This window comes from Cannabis sativa, chromosome 7, assembly GCF_029168945.1.
Source record: "Cannabis sativa cultivar Pink pepper isolate KNU-18-1 chromosome 7, ASM2916894v1, whole genome shotgun sequence".
Lineage (NCBI taxonomy): Eukaryota > Viridiplantae > Streptophyta > Magnoliopsida > Rosales > Cannabaceae > Cannabis > Cannabis sativa.
In genome coordinates this window covers 50952433-50974653 of record NC_083607.1, presented here as the reverse complement: position 1 = coordinate 50974653, position 22221 = coordinate 50952433, and the positions used below count along the sequence as shown (strand labels likewise).

Sequence of the window (22221 nt, the reverse complement as noted above, 5' to 3'; positions counted from 1 at the left end):
TAGCCGAATTTCGGGTATAACAGATTAGATTTGAGTTATTATGTAGTTTTGATTGGATCTAAAATATAGAATTCGTTCTTAGCATAGATCGAATGTGCTATGAGCAAAATAGTACAAAATAGATTGGATGACCACCGCTATTGAGAATGATAAAGAGGAGATAAAACATTCTTCAAAAAAAATAAAAAATAGACGAAATAAATAAATAGGATAAAATTATCAAATGTAGGTGTCAAGGATTGAACTCATGTGTAATGACCGCCTGTTAGAATATGGATTATTGAAAGCAATTATCATTTATTATTGATATTTTTATAGTTATGCATGATTTTATTATGTTGTGAGTCCTATTTTTAGAAAGGGGCACTAAAGTTATAATCTTTCATTTCTGAATATTTTATTAAACTCTAGGAGTATTACATATATAAATTATGAATTATGCAAATTTTATGATTTTTGCTCGACGACGACAGAAAATGCGATGGATGATCGTTTGTGTCACATGGGTAAGTTTAGAATCTTTTTCTTAGCGGGACAAACATAAGGAATATTTAGAATACCGAGTTTGATCGGGGTTATGTCTTTTGACCATTTTATCTCTAGGCTTACTATTGCTTATTTTGAAAGATCAAAGGTATTTTGGTAATTTCATTTTATGGGATGAGGTGGCTTATCCTAAAGGTGACAGTTGGCCACTTTAGATTATTCAGCCTAAGATTTATCCAACAATTAGAGGAATTAAAAAATTAAAAAAAAAAAGATGAAAAAACTCAAATTTTCTTACTCTCTCTCTCTTCCCTTCGAGCCTAGCAAGAACCCACCAAAATATTAGGATTTTGGTTTGATTTTAAAGAGATCATAGTTGAATCTAAGTGGTGTAAATCAAAGGTAACCCTAGAGCTCTAATATTTGTGTAGTTTGAAGCTTTAATTTTGAGTTGATAATGCAATTTTAAGTGTAGTGGCTGTTAAAGTTAGATTGATTTGTGGTTCAGTTTCTAGATTCTAATTGACATGGAATTGAGTTCTAGCGGTTGGTTAGGGTGTTTTGTGTGGTGAATGAACAAGTTCAAGTTTGAGAACTCAAACTTGGATCATTAATAACATGTTTGGATTTTGTGTATGTGTCTTGCTGTTATTGTTTGGAAAACATTATTTCAGGTTGGTACAATTGTTCTGGAAGGTTTGCCATCGTTTGGATGCAAATTTGACAAGTTTTAAACTTTTTTGGGTTACCTAGTGCAAATTGGTTAACCGGCTTTACAAGGCCTGTAAAATCGATTAACCGGATTAGGGGCAGGTTTCCTGAAAAGTTTTATTTGTCGATTCTTGTTATTTTCAGGGCCTTAGTTAGTTAATTTTTTTATACGTAGGGTATTGTTATAATAGTTTCCCACAGTAGAATCCCTAGTTGCATATATTTACCAGTTTATGCAAATGTGACTTACGACATCCATCCAGCTCATGAGATTTTTCGTTCAGGTCAGCCAACTCACTTAAATTCAGAAACGAGGTAAGAATAGCATAGAACATGTTATATATGTGATTATGTGTACGCGTGATTTATATGCATGCTTATTGTCAGTTGTACACTACCAACACTAGTACGGTAGTGGTACTAAGTGCATTAGTATAGTGTATGATGTTTAAAGAGTACAGTACGGTGTTACCAATACTGGTACGGGTAGGTACGGAGGGTACGGGTCAAATCCTACCAACACTCGTACAGTAGCGGTACGTAGTGCATGTGGTACAGTGGTTGTACCTTAGTAATAAACATTCTTACTTATCTGATAAGCCTTGTATATAAGCGTATGGGCGCCTAAATACAAGTCCGTAATATATTATTTTTTTATATACTTTTCTTACTCAGTTTGTTGACTCACAGTTGCTACTTTTATGTGTAGGTACAGGAAAGGCGAAGGCTGAACAGGAGTGAGCTCCAAGCTTAGATGGTGATTATACATGTCAGGACGGGCGACTTGGGGTGTTCGATCTCGGGACATCTTGGGCAGTATTTTGCAGTCGCTCTGCGACATGTTGGTAAAAATATTTTGGCTATGTTTGTAAAAGTTTAAACTCGAGATCGCGATTATGTAAATATAAGTATTTATAAAGTTTGATAATTTTAGGTGAGGAAGTTAATTAGAAAATAACTGTAGCGCGCCTAAGTATCAAGGCGTTACATCATGTTATTTAACAAGAGATAAGATAACTTACCAAGCATGCTAGAATAACTATGTTGTGTAAATTGATTCATATTGATTTACATTTTGTTATGTATCAAATATAAATATATCAATGTGCTTTCGAATGTAATAATATTCGTTTGCTTTTTAATTATATATGTGTATACTAACTAATTCATGCATGATTTATATAGATAGTGTAATTAAATTAAATAATTAATTTAATATTTAGAAATTACAAATAAATTTAAAATTGACCTTAAACTGAATTCAAGAGTAATGATATTATGAATATGTATTATATACTATTTTGTGTATGATTATATAAATAATGTAATTAATGTAACTCATTAATTTTATATTTGAAATTTTAAAATACAAAAGTAAATTAATTAACATAATATGATATAATTTTTATATTATTAAATTAATCGAATTCTTAAATTAAATATAAATAAAGAAAAAAAGAAAAGAAAATATTTCAGGTTGAACTCATGACATTTTAATTGTTTTAAGAGTACTTATATATTAATTAATATAAGTTGAACACATGTTCAAATTTTCTATAAGTACCATTATTGTTGTAAAAACAAATTTAATTAAATATTTTCTATGTAAATTTAAAATTAAAATATATATATAATTAAAATTAAATTTTTAATAGATATAAAACAAAAAAAATTAAAAAATTTATGATTTGGAGTTAGGTTTGGAGTTTTGTTAGTTAAATCTATAATTAATAATATTCAAAATTAATTATAAATAAATAAATATATTAATTATGGTGTAGTTTTTAAAAGTTAATTTTTGACATATATTATATTGAATCAAGGCTATAAATTACTATCTCTATTGATAAGTATTTTACCCAATTCCCTCCAATTAATAAATAATGTATACAACCATATTAAAAATTAATATAGGTAAAAATAAAGGTCATTCTAAAATTAAAAGTAATAACTTGACCGTATTATTCTAAAATACAAAATTAAAAGATTAAAGAAAATAAAAATGTAAGAATATAATATGAAGTATATTCTTTAATATATATATTTATATATATATATAGGGTATTCTTTAAGTGAGAGCACCACTTTTCCTCTTATGAATAAGGGTATTTTTATAACCCTTGATTTTCAATCGAATGACTTTAATTTATTTGTTTATCATAGGAGTGTTGTATTAGATTTTTTTCCATTATCTTTTTTTAAAATTGAACCCACATAAATGTTATACATGTAGCAGTTTTTATTAAATTAATATTCTTATTATTTTAACTTTTTTAAAGGCTATAATAGTTTTTGTAATGTGCACGTAGCAGTTTTTCTTTTCTTTTTTTTTTTTTTACAATTTCTTATTTATGTGTTTTTTTATAACATTTGTTATTTTTTTTTCTGTGTGTTTGGATTTAAAGTGTTTTGAATATAGATTAAATCAATAAAAAAAAATGACATATAGAGTATTAGAAAATATATTCAATTTATTTAATATTTATTGTATCTACTCATCAATTTGTTAATCACTTCTTCTTCTTTACTTTTTTACACTAATTGAAAGAAAGGTTTTCTAAAATAAAAAATTGCTCAATAATTGATTAATTAGTTAAACTGAAAAAATAAATTTAAGACTTATAAGACAAGATGTAGTTGCTTAGCAAAGTCTAAAAATATTTAGGCTTAATATTACATATTTATGAATGATACAAATTTATGAATGAATAATAGTAATTTCAAAAATTGAGAAGTAAGTCTCATACTTTTCATAGTTAAGCAAAAAAAAAAGTCATACTTTGCATGAGTATAAAAAAACAACATATTTTTAAAATAATAAAGAAACAAAAGAGTTTGAGGTGATGAAGGTAAAATCACAATATAATTTTTTTTTAAAAAAAAAAATGTATACCAAACACTATCCCACTCAACAACACATGTTAATACCATACAACCACCCTATTCAACCAATAAAAAGTCTAATAATGCTCTTACAGGTGAGAGTAAAAGTAATGCTCTCACCTTAGAATTTTCCTATATATATATATATAATAAAAATGAAATAAAACTAATCGTTGACTCAATATATGTAATCAAAATATATTATTGTTATAAAAAAAGATGTTAAAATTAATAATATATCAATGGTATAAATTAATTCAAGACTTAAAAATTCAAAACACCTAAGATCAATTGTATCTAAATCATGAAAGCTACAAAAGAGAAAAGAATAGAAAAGCAAAATATATATGTATAATAGTATATGATATCAATAAAATTTAAATTAAATAAAAATAAATTAGAGTTGAAAGGAAAAACGATATGAAACTGAATAAATTAGGTTTTGAGATAATTATAAGCGTACTATAAATTAGATTTTGAGATAATTCGAAAGAAAAAAAATAAAATATTAATAAATTTAAATTAAATATATAATATTTTAGTAATTAATAAAATAAACTTACAAAATTAAGTTAGGCATCAGAAGGATTACAAGAAACAACCAACTCATATGTTGACATGGCTATCTCAAAATTTTCTTAGCATTTAACATGTGATAAATGGCCATCCCACAAAATATAGCATCTTAAGTAACAACCTGCTCATAGGTTGACATTAGATTTCTAAACTTACAATCTATGCCACCACTTACGGACCTCCAACTAAAGTCGCTACCACCTCTAATCATTGGTGGCAAAGAGACAAAGATTAAGAGCCTTTACCTGCAGATACCATATATATGGCATTCCTTAGTCGAAGCATCCATGCAATTTTGATAATTTTGTACACCAAAAACTAAAAAATTAAACTATTAGCCTAGACGATCAAATAAAATATGAAGTCTTTACTATTGTCCGCTGAAACTCTTATAAGCATCTAAGCGTAAGTTGATGTACCGTAGGAAAAGAGTTGTGGTATACCCAAGTCAGAAGTTGCACATCTCACATATTGCCCTACTAGATATAAAATGAAACTACCAAGAAAGAAACAAAACCACTACTGAATGGGAGACACCCATTTGCTTTAGATCTCTAGTGTCAGTGGAGAATCAATGTTCCACAGGCTAAAACAAAATTTTGGGAATTACAGATTTTGGGGTTTAGGTTAATGATATCAGAAATTGGGATGTCGATTTGGGAGTTTGTGGCAAGGTCAGTGTATATTGAGAAATTTGAATTTCGATCCATTTGTCTTTCACTATGTTTTTTTTTATTTAAGCGTTTATATATTACAACATGTTTAACCTGGGACTCGAATCCATATGGCTACTTCTAGCCTCAAGTGGTTTTGTTTTTCACTATGTTAGTTTGCAGATATAGGTGCCTATGGCACCTTCCACTTTTTCTTTTTTATTAATATTTCTTTTCTTTTTTTTTGCTATAATTAAGAGCTATGCAAGTAGGCGTAATAACTTTTATAGGTTATTACTGTAAGACCAATTATCGTTCCCACGGACTACTTATCAAGTACCAATATTCTATTTTGGGTTGAGATGCAAAATGACCCTAAATTTGGAAACTAAGTTAGTAAATGTCCACTTTTTAAAAAAATTAAGAAAATTGCCAAATCTAATAAATTAGCTAATAAATATTATCAAAATACATTTATCACATATTTTTTAAAAGAAATATATATAATAATAAAATTAAGTTACATAATTTTTTTAGTATTGCATATTATTATATTGTAACAAAAATAAATAAATGTATTAGATCATTTAAATATATACAGCAGTATTAGATATATCGTAGTACTAAAAATTAATATACCGTAGTAATAAAATTATATACTACAAAGAAATTATAACAATACTAAATTAATACTCAAAAAATATATATATCATGCTAACAAAATTATATATACCACCATTAAAATATGAATACATACCAAAAAAATTATATATAATAAAATGAAAACTAAATATCATATTAAATAAATGATATATTATAGACAAGAAAAACCATATACCATACAAGAAAACGTATGTACCTATAATAAAAAATTAAACAAAATAATATAATATTATTAAAAAATTATATATATCATATTAATAAAATTATCACATATGTATACTAAAATAAAAACTAAACACGCATTATCTAAAATAAAATGATATACTATACAATAAAACTTATATACCATATAACATAAAATATATACCTTACAATAGAAATATATATAATAATAACAACAAATAAAAATAAAAATATATAGGATGCTAATAAAATTATATATCATGTCAACAAAAGTACAATAGAAAATGGAATTTAAAAATTATTTAAAAAAATTATATACTGTATAACAAAAAATACATATACCATACACCAAAACATATATACAAAAAATAAGAATAATAAAAATATAGATTACTAATATATATATATATGTATGTATACTATACTAACCAAATTATATACGACAATTAAAATATGTATACCATTGTATATAATAAAATAAAAACTAATTAAATATTATTTAAAATAAATAATTATACAATCAAAAACTATAAAAATAATAATTAAAATATGTAGCATGCTAATTATAAAATTATATACATACATTAAAATATTTTTATTATGCTAATAAAATTAGATACCACTATTATACATTAACATATCATAATAAAAAATAAATATCATCTAAGAATATTAATATTCCATATAACAAAATAGAAATATACCGTACAACAAAATCTATATACCAACAACCCAAAACAACTCATAAAAAATTAAAAAAAATTGACATAACTTTAAAATAATAAAAAAAAAAAACTTAAAAAAACTAATATAGATATACCATAATATTTAGTAATTTGCTTCTAATTCTAAAAAAAAATTAATGATTTTGAAATGAGGACATTTACTAATATAATATTATGGTTTAGGGTCATTCCTATATTTTTTTTTTAAATGAGGACATAAACTAACATAGTCTTATGATTTAGGGCCATTTACAATAATTTTCCTTCTATTTTATATTCTATTTGATAATCAAAATTAGAATTTTAAAAAATGACTATAACGAATACAAAAGTTAAATGAAGAATAACAAAGAACAATAAAATAAATTCAAATATAAAAATGAGAAATTGTGAATTTTAATCTCCTCCACTATCTACTTTATTATTCATTGATGTAGGAGATTCCAAAGTGTTAGATATTCAGGTTAAGAAATATACAACTCGACCTATTGAAAATTCTCTATAACTCTATGTTATCCAAATTTTGTACTTTGACGTCGCATCACACGATGGTGACACGTGGAATCAACTTTATGTACCTGCTCGCAAGAAATATGCCGAACAAAGCACCACATACATTCGCTCGGAAGAAGTCCTCTTAGCCGGGCAGTGAGCAATCCGCGCAGCACGCCAACACTTAGCAAATTCAGCTTTCGCATCGTGAGTCACCAAAGAAATCCCTATAACTTTGGGATCAGATCATAGAGATATGGCAAGCTTCGAGAAACTCTAATAACAAGAATTAAGATTGTCCCAAATAAAGTGATAAACTTTTAAACAAAGAAGCAACAAGGCGTACATTGTCGACCTCGGAAGGATAAGGAAAAAGGCTCCAGCTCGCTATCACGGTCACTGGAACCAAGCTCCTGTAGGGACATCCTCAAACACAATAATTAAAGATGTATTCAAATACACGATCATTTTGATCCAATAAATGCGGGAGGATCACATCTATATGATTCTCAAATAATAACCGCATTTACACAACGTGATATGTAATCAAACCCCATAATTTTAGGGGATGATCGTTGTAAAAAGATTACAGTCAACTTTGTAATTAACTGCCTACTATGTGATTATAAATAGTGGCAAGTAAGATCAAAAAAGTGGACGAAAAAAGCATACAAAAAAGGCTCTGAGAAAACTGTCAGAAATCTGAATAAGATTGACTCGTAAACTATGCATAATTTTAACTGTAAAACCACGTAAAAAATCCTGTGTGTTCATATTTTCATTTTACATCTTTTATTTTTTCTATGTGAGATTGTCACTGTTAGGCTTAAATTTAGTTAACGAAAATTTGCGTTAACACAATCTAATTTATTTTGGATTGGTTAGTTTTAAATATTAAATTATTTAATATTTTTTTTCACATAACTAATAATAAAATAAAAACAACCCAATATTGTTTTATGTCGCCAACAACAAATTAAAATAAATAAAACAAAAAATAACTAACCCAAGGGAAGAAAAAAATTATATATATAAAGAAATATTAACTTTTGTTTTATTGTATGTACTTGCATAATAAATAAATTGTAATTATGTGCACTTACACATCCAATAAATTTTTCAACAATAAACTATTATATTTTGATGATATTAATGCCATGTTATACGTCTTATAATTATTCAAAGTTATCATAGAGTATTCAATTTTAATGAGATCGAGGGTAATCGAGATCATTTAAATATTTTTTACTGCAAAACTTTTCATCTATTTATTATGCATTTTTTTATATGACAAAATTTAATATTCAATTTTTTATTTGACAAATTTTTTCATTTGATTACTATTATTATTGCATGTGATATTTTATTGTTCACTATTACACTTTATGTAATACATCCATCAATATATATTAACAAATAAAAACTTAAAATTTTCCACCACAATAATTATAAACTTTAAAATTTTATAATATAAGAATTGTTCCATAGTAATTAATCTTAAAAAAAAATTATTATTTAGAAAAAATAAATAAATTTAAATTATTAAATTAATTTGAAAGCTTAAATTAAATATAAATAAAATAATAAAAATTATTATGTTTTTTCAAATGATTGAACTTAAGTCATTGTACTTGATGAAAAAAAAAAGAAATTCAAATTATTAAATTAATTTGAAAGCTTAAATTAATACAAATAAAATACAAAAAAATTATCATGTTTTTTCGAATGATGGAACTTAAGTCATTGTACTTGATGTAAGATAATTTTACCACTTACAGGATGATTATATTATTGATTGTATTGATTATTATAGGATTAAATAACTTGAATATACTATACATTTCTAGCTACAATTATTAATGAGTGGAAAATAAAATTGCAAGTGTGTTTTTTGGCGATAATAATACCTAAGCTATAAGTTTGAAATATTTATAAGTACCTAACTGTTAAGTGTTAAGTAAATTACCACGTGACCATTTCTAATTGGTCTAAGTTATTAAATTTTTGTTTTTTAAAAAAATTAAATTAAATATACCAAGAAAAAAATGACACGTGGATAATGACTTAATATTTAATGGTCGAGTACCTACAGAGTTCCCAAAATATTACTTAGGTATTATTAGCGCCAAAAATAAAACGTAGGTATTTATTTGCAACTGGAAGTTAAATTTTGATATTTATGTCGCAAATTACTCTTTTTTATCCATGTTTTTTTTGTAGATGTTTTGTGGACCATTTTGTATATGAGTTGGCGTGTAGTTTTTTAGTGTTACGTGTTGAATCTCTAGCTCTTTTGGTGTGAAGTTTGAAGACGTTATAGCCTTATTGTCTAAATTTCTTGGGGTAGTTTTGTCCCATGTTGCTCGCTTACTTTAGAAGTTCAAAGTTTGACAAAACATGCTATTCGGTTATACAATGAGCTATCCTAGTTCAAGGAGATTTCTGTGCTATTTGTGGATGTCTGCATTGTAAATTCATGAGTGATTCTTATAACTTTATTAAAAAAAAGACAAATAGATCCATAGATAAATATTTGCAAGCTCTTTCTTGTCATAACAAATTTTTTTTCCATAGGAAATTTAAAAAAATCATCTTAACTTTTTTTCATCAATAAATGATGCTCAATTATTCAATGCACCATGTACATTTATTTTTAATAAGGGCTGCACCTAACAAAGGTGCCTAATTTTGGTAAAAAAGAAATTACGGCATGTGAATATTTAATGAGTATCAAATTACAAAATATTTAGTTAATTTCTTTACCCCCACTCCAATCTATAAAGCTATAAATAGAATAGTTTTCCATTCATAGTAATTGCCAACATTACGACTAAAGAAAAATGAAGTACTCAACATTCTGTTTTTGGTATGTTTGCAAGATAATATTTTTCTTTCTCTCATTCAATATCCAAATTTCAATAGCTAATCCTCAAGAAAACTTCCTTAAATGCTTCTCACAATATATTCCCACCAATGTAACAAATGCAAAACTCGTATACACTCAACACGACCAATTTTATATGTCTATCCTGAATTCGACCATACAAAATCTTAGATTTACCTCTGACACAACCCCAAAACCACTTGTTATCATCACTCCTTTAAATGTCTCCCATATCCAAGGCACTATTCTATGCTCCAAGAAAGTTGGCTTGCAGATTCGAACTCGAAGCGGTGGTCATGATGCTGAGGGCATGTCCTACATATCTCAAGTCCCATTTGTTATAGTAGACTTGAGAAACATGCATTCGGTCAAAATAGATGTTCATAGCCAAACTGCATGGGTTGAAGCCGGAGCTACCCTTGGAGAAGTTTATTATTGGATCAATGAGAACAATGAGAATCTTAGTTTTCCTGCTGGGTACTGCCCTACTGTTGGCGCGGGTGGACACTTTAGTGGAGGAGGCTATGGAGCATTGATGCGAAATTATGGCCTCGCGGCTGATAATATCATTGATGCGCACTTAGTCAATGTTGATGGAAAAGTTTTAGATCGAAAATCCATGGGGGAAGATTTGTTTTGGGCTATACGTGGTGGTGGAGGAGAAAACTTTGGAATCATTGCAGCGTGGAAAATTAGACTTGTTGCTGTCCCATCAATGTCTACTATATTCAGTGTTAAAAAGAACATGGAGATACATGAGCTTGTCAAGTTAGTTAACAAATGGCAAAATATTGCTTACATGTATGAAAAAGAATTATTACTCTTTACTCACTTTATAACCAGGAATATTACAGATAATCAAGGGAAGAATAAGACAACAATACACAGTTACTTCTCCTCCATTTTCCATGGTGGAGTGGATAGTCTAGTCGACTTGATGAACAAGAGCTTTCCTGAATTGGGTATTAAAAAAACAGATTGCAAACAGTTGAGCTGGATTGATACTATCATCTTCTACAGTGGTGTTGTAAATTACAACACAACTAATTTTAAAAAAGAAATTTTGCTTGATAGATCAGGTGGGCGGAAGGCGGCTTTCTCGATTAAGTTAGACTATGTTAAGAAACCGATTCCAGAAACCGCAATGGTCACAATTTTGGAAAAATTATATGAAGAAGATGTAGGAGTTGGGATGTTTGTGTTTTACCCTTATGGTGGTATAATGGATGAGATTTCAGAATCAGCAATTCCATTCCCTCATCGAGCTGGAATCATGTATGAAATTTGGTACATAGCTTCATGGGAGAAGCAAGAAGATAATGAAAAGCATATAAACTGGATTCGGAATGTTTATAATTTCACGACTCCTTATGTGTCCCAAAATCCAAGAATGGCGTATCTCAATTATAGGGACCTTGATTTAGGAAAAACTAATTTCGAGAGTCCTAATAATTACACACAAGCACGTATTTGGGGTGAAAAGTATTTTGGTAAAAATTTTAATAGGTTAGTAAAAGTAAAAACCAAGGTTGATCCCGATAATTTCTTTAGAAACGAACAAAGCATTCCACCTCTTCCCCTGCGTCATCATTAATTATCTTAAATAGATCTATTTCTCTTATCAAATTATTAGTCCTTATAACATAAATAATGTTGGGTTTTTGTGCCTTAACTAAAACTCTATTTTAATGTTATCTTAAATTTTCACTTATCAATAAAAGAAGAGAATTATTGTATTGCATGTTTAATACTCGGTCCACATGTTTGTTTCATGATTATTTGGTTGATTTATAAATTCTTTTAAATCCTTATCATATTGTTATTGTTGATTACTGTGTTGTCTACACAGTGGAAAGTAATCAAGATTATGTGATTAAATACTACTCCCACGATTTATTAGTACACGTGATTTCTACTAATATAATAATCAACAATGTGGTGTACTTACGCTTAGTTAGTGGTCTGTCCTTTTCAAGGTGTTATACCCAAAATTCAGCTAGCGCTTCAGAGAAGGACAAGTGTCAAAATGCGAGAATAGGAATCGATTAATAGTAATTATATTAATGAGTATTTGAATGGAACAACTGATTAAATGCAGAGATGGTGGACAATATTTATAACTTGTTGATTGTAAAGTCTTAAGCGAGATAAGGATATACAAACTATTGTCTCGTGTGTTGATGAGAAATCATTCTATGATAAAAGGTACAAGGCGAGGGATCAACCTCGCTATGCATGAGAAGATGAAGATCAGGCATGATGACTGCTAAAACACTTTGCGTATAATACACATTATACAAACTAAGTCTAATATTTGAATAAACTTGAATGGCGAGATATGTATCTCGCTACAGGAAGACATACTCATGGTACCTTTGCTAATCGGATTCAAACATCTTTCAGCAAAATTCATTGCACCACCGAGTCAAGTCTCTCAGACAGAGTATTATGTATTTAATAGCATAAACGACGAGAATTACATTATTAACCTCAGAAAGCTATGAGAGAAGCTCTAACTCGCTGCCGGGGATATTATTGCTATGTCCCTAGCGAGATGTCTGAGGACAATATGCTTTATAACATATTTAATACACGTATGCATTGACCCAGTAGAAACGAACCAATCAAAGCTGTGTGATTCTCAGATATTGACAAAATTTATTTTACGTGGGATGTAATCCAATCCCATAATTTCAGGGGATTATTGTTGTAAAATATCATTCAAATCTATAATTAACTGTCCTCCTATGCAATTATAAATAGGAGCAAGTTGTACTGAAAAGGGCACAAAAAAATTCATTAAAGAAAAGGCCCTAAAACAGTATCAGAAATCTAATAATATTGACTTGTGGACTATGCAGAATTTTAACTCCAAAACCACGTAGAAACCTTTGTGTTCTTATTATTTATTTATTGCTTTTGTTTTCTATGTAAGTCTATCATAATTGTTATCCCAAATTTGGCACTCTGACATGTCATCACGAGAATGGTGACACGTGGACTCTACTTAGAGCATCTGTTCGGGTCAATATGCCGAGCAGGATGCCTCGCTGGCATATCCAAAATGGAATACTCAACGAGCCGTGCAGAATGAGCAATACTTAGCGAATTCAACTAAACGCATCGTGAGTCACCAGCTCAATCCCTATAACTCAGGGATCAACTTACGTGGATGTAGCATACACACGATCCCACTATCAGTGTATTCAGCCTCAATCCCAGGATCCTTGCATTCAGCATTGATCACACGATCTTTCTGTTTATGCGCATTGTAACGAGAGAGGAAACTCTTCCTCCTCAAGTTTCCTGCCCTATAAATAGTGAGGAATGTTCACTGGGCAAAGGACGGAGAAATTGTACGCCGAAATGCTATAAGCTGAGGCTATCTAAGAATTATATATTCGGAGATATTATTGTAAGAGCTATAAGAAAAGGAATCTTCTTCCTTATTCTTAAGTCAATACAACTAACGAGGATTAGGCTATTACCGAACTGCTCGGGGTTGAACCTCTATAAAATTTCTATGTCTTATTATTGCTTTACTACATATTCTTATTACGACATATCGTTTATCACTTATCAAAAATACTCATTGTCGTTGGCTAAAAGCGAAGTCAACATTTTGGTGCTTTCATTGAGAGAAGAATCACAGATCGCTCCTTTGACATGATGGTATAAACTCGTAGAGGCCTGTACGACCCAACAAACTCACAGACGATGGATCCGACGTTGCATGACCCAGGGAGTTCAAGGGTTCCACCCGCTGTCAATCCTGGACAGATGGGAAGCGTGGTGAATGGTGGGACAACTCCTGTTACTGAAACTGCGCCTGGTGTGCAAGAGACCAGAAACAACGGTTCCGCACACAGTTAGGGCGTTCATAACACGACTGTTCCACCAGGCATCAATGCCCAAACGACCATCGGAGACACAACCGAATTGGAAAACCTCCGCGCTACGCTCGGACTCATGCAGGGTCACAACAATACCCTGCATCACGATCAGGAGGAATTACATGTCGCAGTAAACCTCACGTTTGACGAGCAGAGGCGTATGTTCACCGAGTGGAGAGACAAAGAGATGGAGGCATTAAGGGCTCACCATGCAGAGATCGAATCGTAGTTGGCAAGCCACTGTGCTGATACGAAGAGCCTATCAGACTGTAGGCCAACAAGCGCCGAGCGTCATTCCCCTTGGAGAAATCGAGGATGACCCAACGGTGAATGCTTCCCAGACAACCAACGGTCAGCCGTCCAATCCCCAGTCACGAGTTCCACTCGTGGGCCAAGAGGTAGGCGGACAAACCTTGTTTGGGAATTCATCAGGAGGAGTCATGCTCGACGGATCCACGCAAAATAATGGAGCCATTCCACCTGCCAACCAAGCGAACCAATCGCTAAGGCAGTCAGGTTATTCTATGTTCGATAGGTTGGGAAAGACCCATGACCTAAGGGACGACCTAAACAGAAGAAGGGGAACAGACGAGCAGAATACTACAACGAACGTGCAGTCCGGAGCCCATACTCAAATCCCCGGTCAGAAAGACGCTGACGTAATCCAACCCGACCAGAATGCCAATCAAGTCAGCCCAGCCATACAGGCCCAGCTCGACGAACTGAAGAATATGTTTCATTGCATGGCCGGGCAGCGTAACAATGATCTTGAGTTAGACCGTGCATGCGAAACTCCCTTCTCACCAGAGATCAATCTCCTGCCACTACCTCACAAGTTCAAGATGCCAACGTGGAAGAAGTACACTGGGAGAGAAGATCCTCTCTCCCATTTCAAGTACTTTGAGATGAAAATGGATTTACAAGGGGTACAAGGAGATGTACGTTGCAGAATCTTCCCCGCCACTCTGTCAGAGGCCGCACAGCAATGGTATTTCAAGTTGGCTCTTGGAAAGTTTAGTTCATGGAAGACCTTCTCTTCGGAATTCCATGCACAATTCTCTTCCTCACGCCAACTCCCATTGCATCTGGGAGATTTGGTCGAAGTAAAACACCGACCAGGCGAGCCACTCCGGGCGTACATCAGTAGATTCATGACGGAAGCGATCAAGGTATCACGGGTAACCGAGGATGGAAAGTTATCCGCGATACTGGGGGGCATTGAAGTCCTTGGCGAACTATGGAAGGATATAAGGAAAAACAGACCGGTCGACTCAATGAGCGATTTCCTTGACCGGGCCGAAGGTTTCATCAAGCTCGAAGAAGCCATTCATTGAGCAGAAGGTGAGCAAAAATCGAACAAAACGAAGGTTCCTTCTACTGGAACATCCGCCCAACTTCCCCAATATTCCAGCAATTCAAGTGGCAAGCGTTCAGGAAACAACCACTAGCAAGGAAACGGGAAGAAGGGAAAGTTCACCAAAAAACCCGGACAGACTCCCCGTGATCGCGCCAAACACACTGCATTCATTATCTTAACTGAAGATATAGAAAGTGTGTATATAGAAACTCAATCGCTAATTCCGTACAAGAAGCCCGGGCCCATGAAGAAAGATACCAGCAAAAGGGACATGCCAAAGTTTTGTCGGTTCTATGGAGACTACGGCCACGACACCAACGAATGCTACAACTTGAAGTGGGAAATAGAACTTCTGATCAAGAAAAACAACCCGCACTTACCGAAGTATGTCAAGGCCAACCAAGGTCAGAATAACCAGGATCTGATGCCTCCGCCAATAGATGGACACTTGCAAGTCAGCATTGGAGGCCGGCACATCTCTGGAGACACGGGCGACGCTCGAGAACGATATGCCCGCACAGCTCAATACGAGCAAGAAGAAGTCATCCTAGCCGTGGAAGAAAGGAAGCCCAAAGTTCCACGGGGAAGAGAGCCAACCATAACATTCAACGACGAAGATGCTGTCTAGATAAGATTTCCGCACAACGACCCGCTAGTCGTGGAAGTCCAGATAGCAAATAAAATGGTGTCCTGGACCATGATCGATAATGGCTCTTCTTCAAATATTCTGTTTAAGACTGCTTACAAGAAGATGGGGCTCCAGCTCAAGGATTTGACTCCATGCCTTCAGCCCGTCTATGGTTTCTCCGGCCAAGGAGTTGCGCCTCTAGGACAAATCCGGCTACCCCTCACAGTTGGACAAGCTCCGACGAGCATAACTATCATGGCACAATTCCTGATATTGGATGTTCCTTCAGCATTTAACATAATGCTAGGCCGACCAGCCTTGTATGACTTAAGAGCTGTCACATCAATATTCCACTCGTGCCTGAAGTTTCCAACCAAAAACGGGGTAGGGTGTCTTAGAAGGAATCAGCAATCTTCTCGAGAATGTTATAACCTTGTTGTGGCAAAGGCTAAGAAGGAAGTATCCTCCAGCCAGAGCCCGGACAAGGGAATAAATATTCCCAAGTAGGAAACTTCCCAAGGCGAGGATGAAGATGTGGATCCTCGACTTGGGGACCCAAGCAGCAATGTTGGACCTGTGGAAGAATTAGAAGAGATCGAGATCGATCCAGCTATCCCGGCCAGAAAGCTGAAAATCGAAAGGGTTTGTTGCTCGAAGTAAAATCAGAATTGATAAAATTTCTTAGAGCAAACCTAGATGTTTTGCCTGGTCACATGCGGATATGGCCGGAATCGATCCTTCTATTATTTTGCACGTCCTGAATATCGATCCTAACATCCGGCCAATTCAGCAAAAACGAAGATTGCTGGATAAAGAACGAGCAGTAGCCCTGAAAGACGAAGTTGAAAAGCTGCGCAACAACAACTTCATCATTGAAGCCTTTTATTCGGCTTGGGTTGTGAACCCTGTACTCGTGCCTAAGCTGAACAAGAAATGGCGAGTCTGTATTGACTTCACAGACCTCAACAAAGCATGCCCTAAAGACTGTTTTCCACTTCTAAGAATCGATTAGCTCGTCGATGCAACAGCCGGGCACGAAATATTAAGCTTCATGGATGCTTATTCGGGATACAATCAAATCAAGATGCATCCACCAGACCAAGAGCATACAAGTTTCCAGACAGATATGGGTCTCTACTGCTACAAAGTCATGCCATTTGGTCTTAAAAACGCAGGAGCTACATACCAAAGCTTGGTCAACAAAATGTTTAAAGATCAGATCGGCAGAAATATGGAAGTTTACGTGGATGATATGCTCGTCAAATCCAGAAAGGCTGGGGGGCATATAGACGACCTGAACGAATGTTTCAAAGTCCTCAAGAAATACAACATGAAACTAAATCCCCTAAAATGCTCCTTCGGAGTCAGCTCGGGAAAGTTTCTAGGCTTCATCGTCAACGCTCGAGTAATTGAAGCCAATCTGGAAAAAATCCAAGCCCTCCTGGATATGAACTCGCCAACAAAAACCAAAGAGGTACAAAGCCTAACTGGTCGAATTGCCACACTTAGCAGATTCGTGTCAAAATCAACGGATAAATGTGTCCCATTCTTTAACATCCTGCGAGGAAACAAAAAGATCTAGTGGACAGAAGAATGTGAAAGAGCTTTTCAAGACCTAAAGGCACAGCTCGGAAAACCTCCCGTCCTCTCTAAACCTCTGGACGGTGAGGAACTGGGGATATACCTAGCAGTAACGGAGCATGCCATAAGCGCCGTACAAATCAGAGAAGAAGATGGCGTGCAGCATCCAGTCTATTACATCAGTAAAAGACTTATCAAGGCCGAAGGCCGATATCCGTTGATAGAAAAGCTCGCCTACTGCCTCATCTTAGCAACAAGAAAGCTAAGACCTTACTTTCAAGCTCATTCTGTTCGGGTGTACACCGACCAACCACTACGACAAATACTGCAAAAGCCAGATGCCTCTAGACTATTACTCAAGTGGGCGGTGGAATTGGGGCAGTACGAAATCAACTTCCAACCTCGAACAGCTACCAAAGGCCAATCCTTGGCCGACTTTGTGGTGGAATGCACAGGAAAAACTGAAAGCATCCCAGAAGGCAATCTCGAGTCAACACCACAGCCGACCAACACTGAAAACAGGCCGACCTGGAAGCTGCATGTAGATGGGTCGGCCACAGATCAGCTATCCGGCGTAGGAATTGTTGGAAATTATTTTACCAGGATCTTAGATCTACTCACAAGTATGTTTATTAACACCCTAAATATGAACTTTCTAAAACGATAAATTAAACACATATAAAGTTAAAGAAACCTTACATTGGGTGCAGCGGAATAATATGACTCCTTCCGTTCAGATATCTAGCCCTTGATTCCTTTCTGTAGCAGAGCATTATCAATATCTGAACCTGGATCTCTTTCTCTGAATCTTTGATGCTGAAACTCCTGTGCTGATGATCTTTCTTCACGATCTTCCTCACTATGATTGAGGTATCACTTGATGTGTGTGGGCACTACTCATACACTAAGGATTTCGAAATTATCAAGGAAGAAGAGAGAGAGAGTGGTCAGCTAAAGATAGGGAGAGACAAGGCTCAGTTTTTCTGAATAGAAAAAGTCAGAAGAAAAGTGTGTTTTTCCTGAAGCCTTCACTATCTATTTATAGCATTCCACTAGGGTTAGATTTGAATTATATGGCATTAAAATAATGAAAAAATCAGTTTAAATTTCCTACAAAAGTGGCTGGCCCTACACTTAGTGGATTGGGCCTTGCTTTTTGCAATTTTGCAATTTTAACACCTTTTGTATCTGATTTCCTCAAAAATGCCAATTTCCTAATTCAATTATTTAAATGCCAATTCTACCTATTTAATAACTATAAATAATTATTAAATAATATTGTCATTTATCATATTTATTAATTGAACCATACAAAGTATCATAATTAACAAATATGCCCCTATAAACTCTTTCTTTACAATTTCGCCCTTACTTAGTGAAAAATTCACAAATAGACATAGTCTAATTTGAGAATTATAATTGATTAATCAAAACCAATTACATGAGTCTTACAAGCAATATTATCTCAACTAGTGGGGGGACCATGGGTCTATATAACCGAGCTTCCAATAAGTAGATCAAGAATTTAGCACTAAAATTCACTAACTTATTAATTCTTCGTTGAATCCACGCATAGAACTTAGAATTGCACTCTCAGTATATAGAATGCTCTATATGTTCCACCATATAGACACATCATTAGTTATCCATTGTTATAATCCTAATGTGATCAATGATCCTCTATATGAATGATCTACACTGTAAAGGGATTAGATTACTGTTACACCCTACAATGTATTTATTCCTTAAAACACTTGACCCCGTATAAATGATATTTCAGCTAATGTGAAATGAGTACTCCACCATTTATGTTCGTTTGGTCAAGCTCGAAGGAGATCATCCTTTGCTTACTATTCGCCAGATAGAAGTTATAGATTCCATGTTTATGCTAGCGCTCCCACTCAATTGCACTATCGTGTTCCCAAAATGTACGTATCACCCTGACCTAAAAGTAGGCTTAACTAACAAATCAAAGAACACGAATAGCCTTTCAAGATTGAGCCTAATCATATCAGGATTAAGATCATTTGATCTAGGATCAACTAGGCGATATTGACTTGAATAGATAATACGGTAAGTTTAATAAATCTAAGTCAAAGTTCAATATCGGTCCCTTCCGATGCATACTCCATGCATCCAACCTGAGCTTTACTTTAACCAATGTTCTGGAAAGAACATAGCACTTCTCCAAATGCAAGTAAACTCTTGTTGTAGATTATCATATCAGTAAAACCCTGTGTCTGATAAATCTAGGAAACTTTATTCACATAGTCATGTTTACTTTCCAATGTGTTGACGGCACAATAAACAGGATCAAGTATGTGAAAAGGGTTTCAGATGAATTTATACATTATGTACATATAATCATGAAATAAATCATGTGAACCATGAAACATTAAATGTTATTTCTGATCTATATTAATAAGTAAATCTGATTATATTGAAATGAGTTTTATTTAGGGCATAAAACCCAACAAACTCCCACTTGCACTAATATAAAACAAAAAGTGCGTTTCAAATAATCTCAACACCTTGATATACAAATCAAGTGTAGTAGTAGTAAACTCCTCGTAATATGATCTGAAAGGTTGAATTAACCACAACCTTTTCTCCACCATTACTCTTCCTTAATCACAAAATCATTGATAATGTGAAATTCCTCTCTATATGTCTACTCTCTTGGGATACTGGATTCTATATCTTTGGCAACTACTTTTGGTTAATCAGGAAATTAACACTAGTAGTTTAAGGCAATTTGGAATGGTGCCAAAGATGTATAGAACTTTCCTTAGACTGAATAAGTACCTTTCCTGCAGCTTTAACATTCGGTCCTTTCGGTAGACCTAGAGAGTTCGTATAGGTTTTTACACTTCTCTAAAATCACTATTCCACCCCCAGAGTAACCACCATCTTATCAGAAATATTTACTAGCACATAGGCAAATTTCGAAATCTGATATGGTGTAGTCTAAGAGTTTTAAACATACCCTTATAGACTAACATATAGTTCCTCTTCTTAATCTTAAGATTTACTTGATTGTCTTCCAATGTTCTTCTCCTGGATTAATCTAATACCTACTCATTACTCCCACTCCACAGCAGGTGTCTGGTCTAAGGCATACAAAAGCATATCTAAGACCTCTCACTGTTGATGTAAGAAATTCTTTCATGGCTTTATCTTTTCTGGAATAGTCAAGACTTTTCCTTAGATAAATAAAATCTATACCTAAGAAGTTGTGAAGCTTCTATAGATTGCCATTAGAAAGAAAATGCTTCAGCATCTTACTAAAGTAAGTTGCTTGCATTAGAGTAAGTAATTACCAGGTATACCACAAGCCATAGGTTTAGATAAACTCAAACCTATAATACTAGGAACAGGAAGTTTTGTTAAGTCCATTGAATGGACTTATAAACGAAAATTTCCTTTTATGTCCTAGTAATAAAAAACTTTAGGTTATTCCATGTGAATGGATTAAACCATAGTTCTATTGGCTTTCTTCTTAGTTTCTTATCTTGACAATCCATTACTTGTTTAAACTCACAATGGATTTTAATCACTAGTGTCTCCCAAGTCATAAGAAGGTGAGTTCCTAGAAACTCTCCCACTACGACAAGGTACCGTGAATTATGTCGAAGAAAACTAAATGGTATTGATCTCTTCGGTTGTGACAAGACAACATAGGCAGTGGGATCATCATATATTATATAAGATGATAGAACACTTTTGGAATCAAGAAAAAAAATATCTCCTTTATTTGCTACTTGTTTTTCAGACTTAGTCATTTTCTTAGAAAAGTAGTATTTGTTTGAACAAACACTTTCTTATCAATTGACAATGGGATGGTCCACCCCTAATCACTTAGAATAGCTAAGAAACCATGGTTAACAGTTCTAGCTTTTCTTAAGATTTTGATTAGGTCATCCATGAATCTAGTAATGATTTACATTAAGTATACAATTATTACATCATTCTGAAATTGTATTACCATAGAAGGATTTAGGCAACGACTAGTAACTAATCATCAACATGCAACTCGAAAATTCTTGGGGAGGTAAGTTTGGATATAATTCAAAAAGCAAATTAATGATCTTTGAACTGCATATCTACTAACTATTTCTCCACCCCTATCAGTTCGCAAGATCTTTAACCACTTACCTTAATGGTTTTAACCATTGCTAGAAATTTAAGAAATTTTTCAAACATTTCAAATTTCTTTGCATAAGGTATAATCTAGAGTGATCGTTTTAAGAATACAACGAAAAACTCATATCCACCCCTGAATGTACATCCATCTGCGAATGAGATGAACTACTTTCAGTGGATATAGGCATATTAACTCTTTGCAGAGATTGATCTTGTCAAATCCACTATGAACAAGATACAAATGCCATAGATTAAAAAAAATGTGGTAGTGTCTTTTGATGACATAGGTTTAGTTACATCAAAGAGTTCTTAGAATAGTGCAAGTGGATCCTGGTCACGAATACCTAACTCATATTCCATACA

General features: G+C 33.1%; 1 protein-coding gene and 1 long non-coding RNA gene across 2 annotated transcripts; both read left to right on the top strand.

The window, feature by feature from the left end:
• Positions 1–767: 767 nt before the first annotated feature.
• LOC133029232 (uncharacterized) lies at positions 768–2135 on the top strand. The gene is made up of 2 exons (XR_009683384.1): positions 768–888; positions 1907–2135. It is a non-coding gene; the product is annotated as an uncharacterized LOC133029232 (long non-coding RNA).
• An 8050-nt stretch (positions 2136–10185) lies between these two features.
• On the top strand, positions 10186–12004 carry LOC115696966 (cannabidiolic acid synthase-like 1). Its single transcript, XM_061118929.1, has one exon. It carries the CDS (start codon positions 10213–10215, stop codon positions 11848–11850), a length of 1638 nt encoding a protein of 545 aa, XP_060974912.1. The 5' UTR covers positions 10186–10212; the 3' UTR covers positions 11851–12004.
• The last annotated feature ends 10217 nt before the right edge of the window (positions 12005–22221 follow it).

Bases quoted from the DNA above. Each gene is read 5' to 3' on its own strand.
- LOC115696966 (XM_061118929.1), top strand. From the start codon at position 10,213: ATGAAGTACTCAACATTCTGTTTTTGGTATGTTTGCAAGATAATATTT.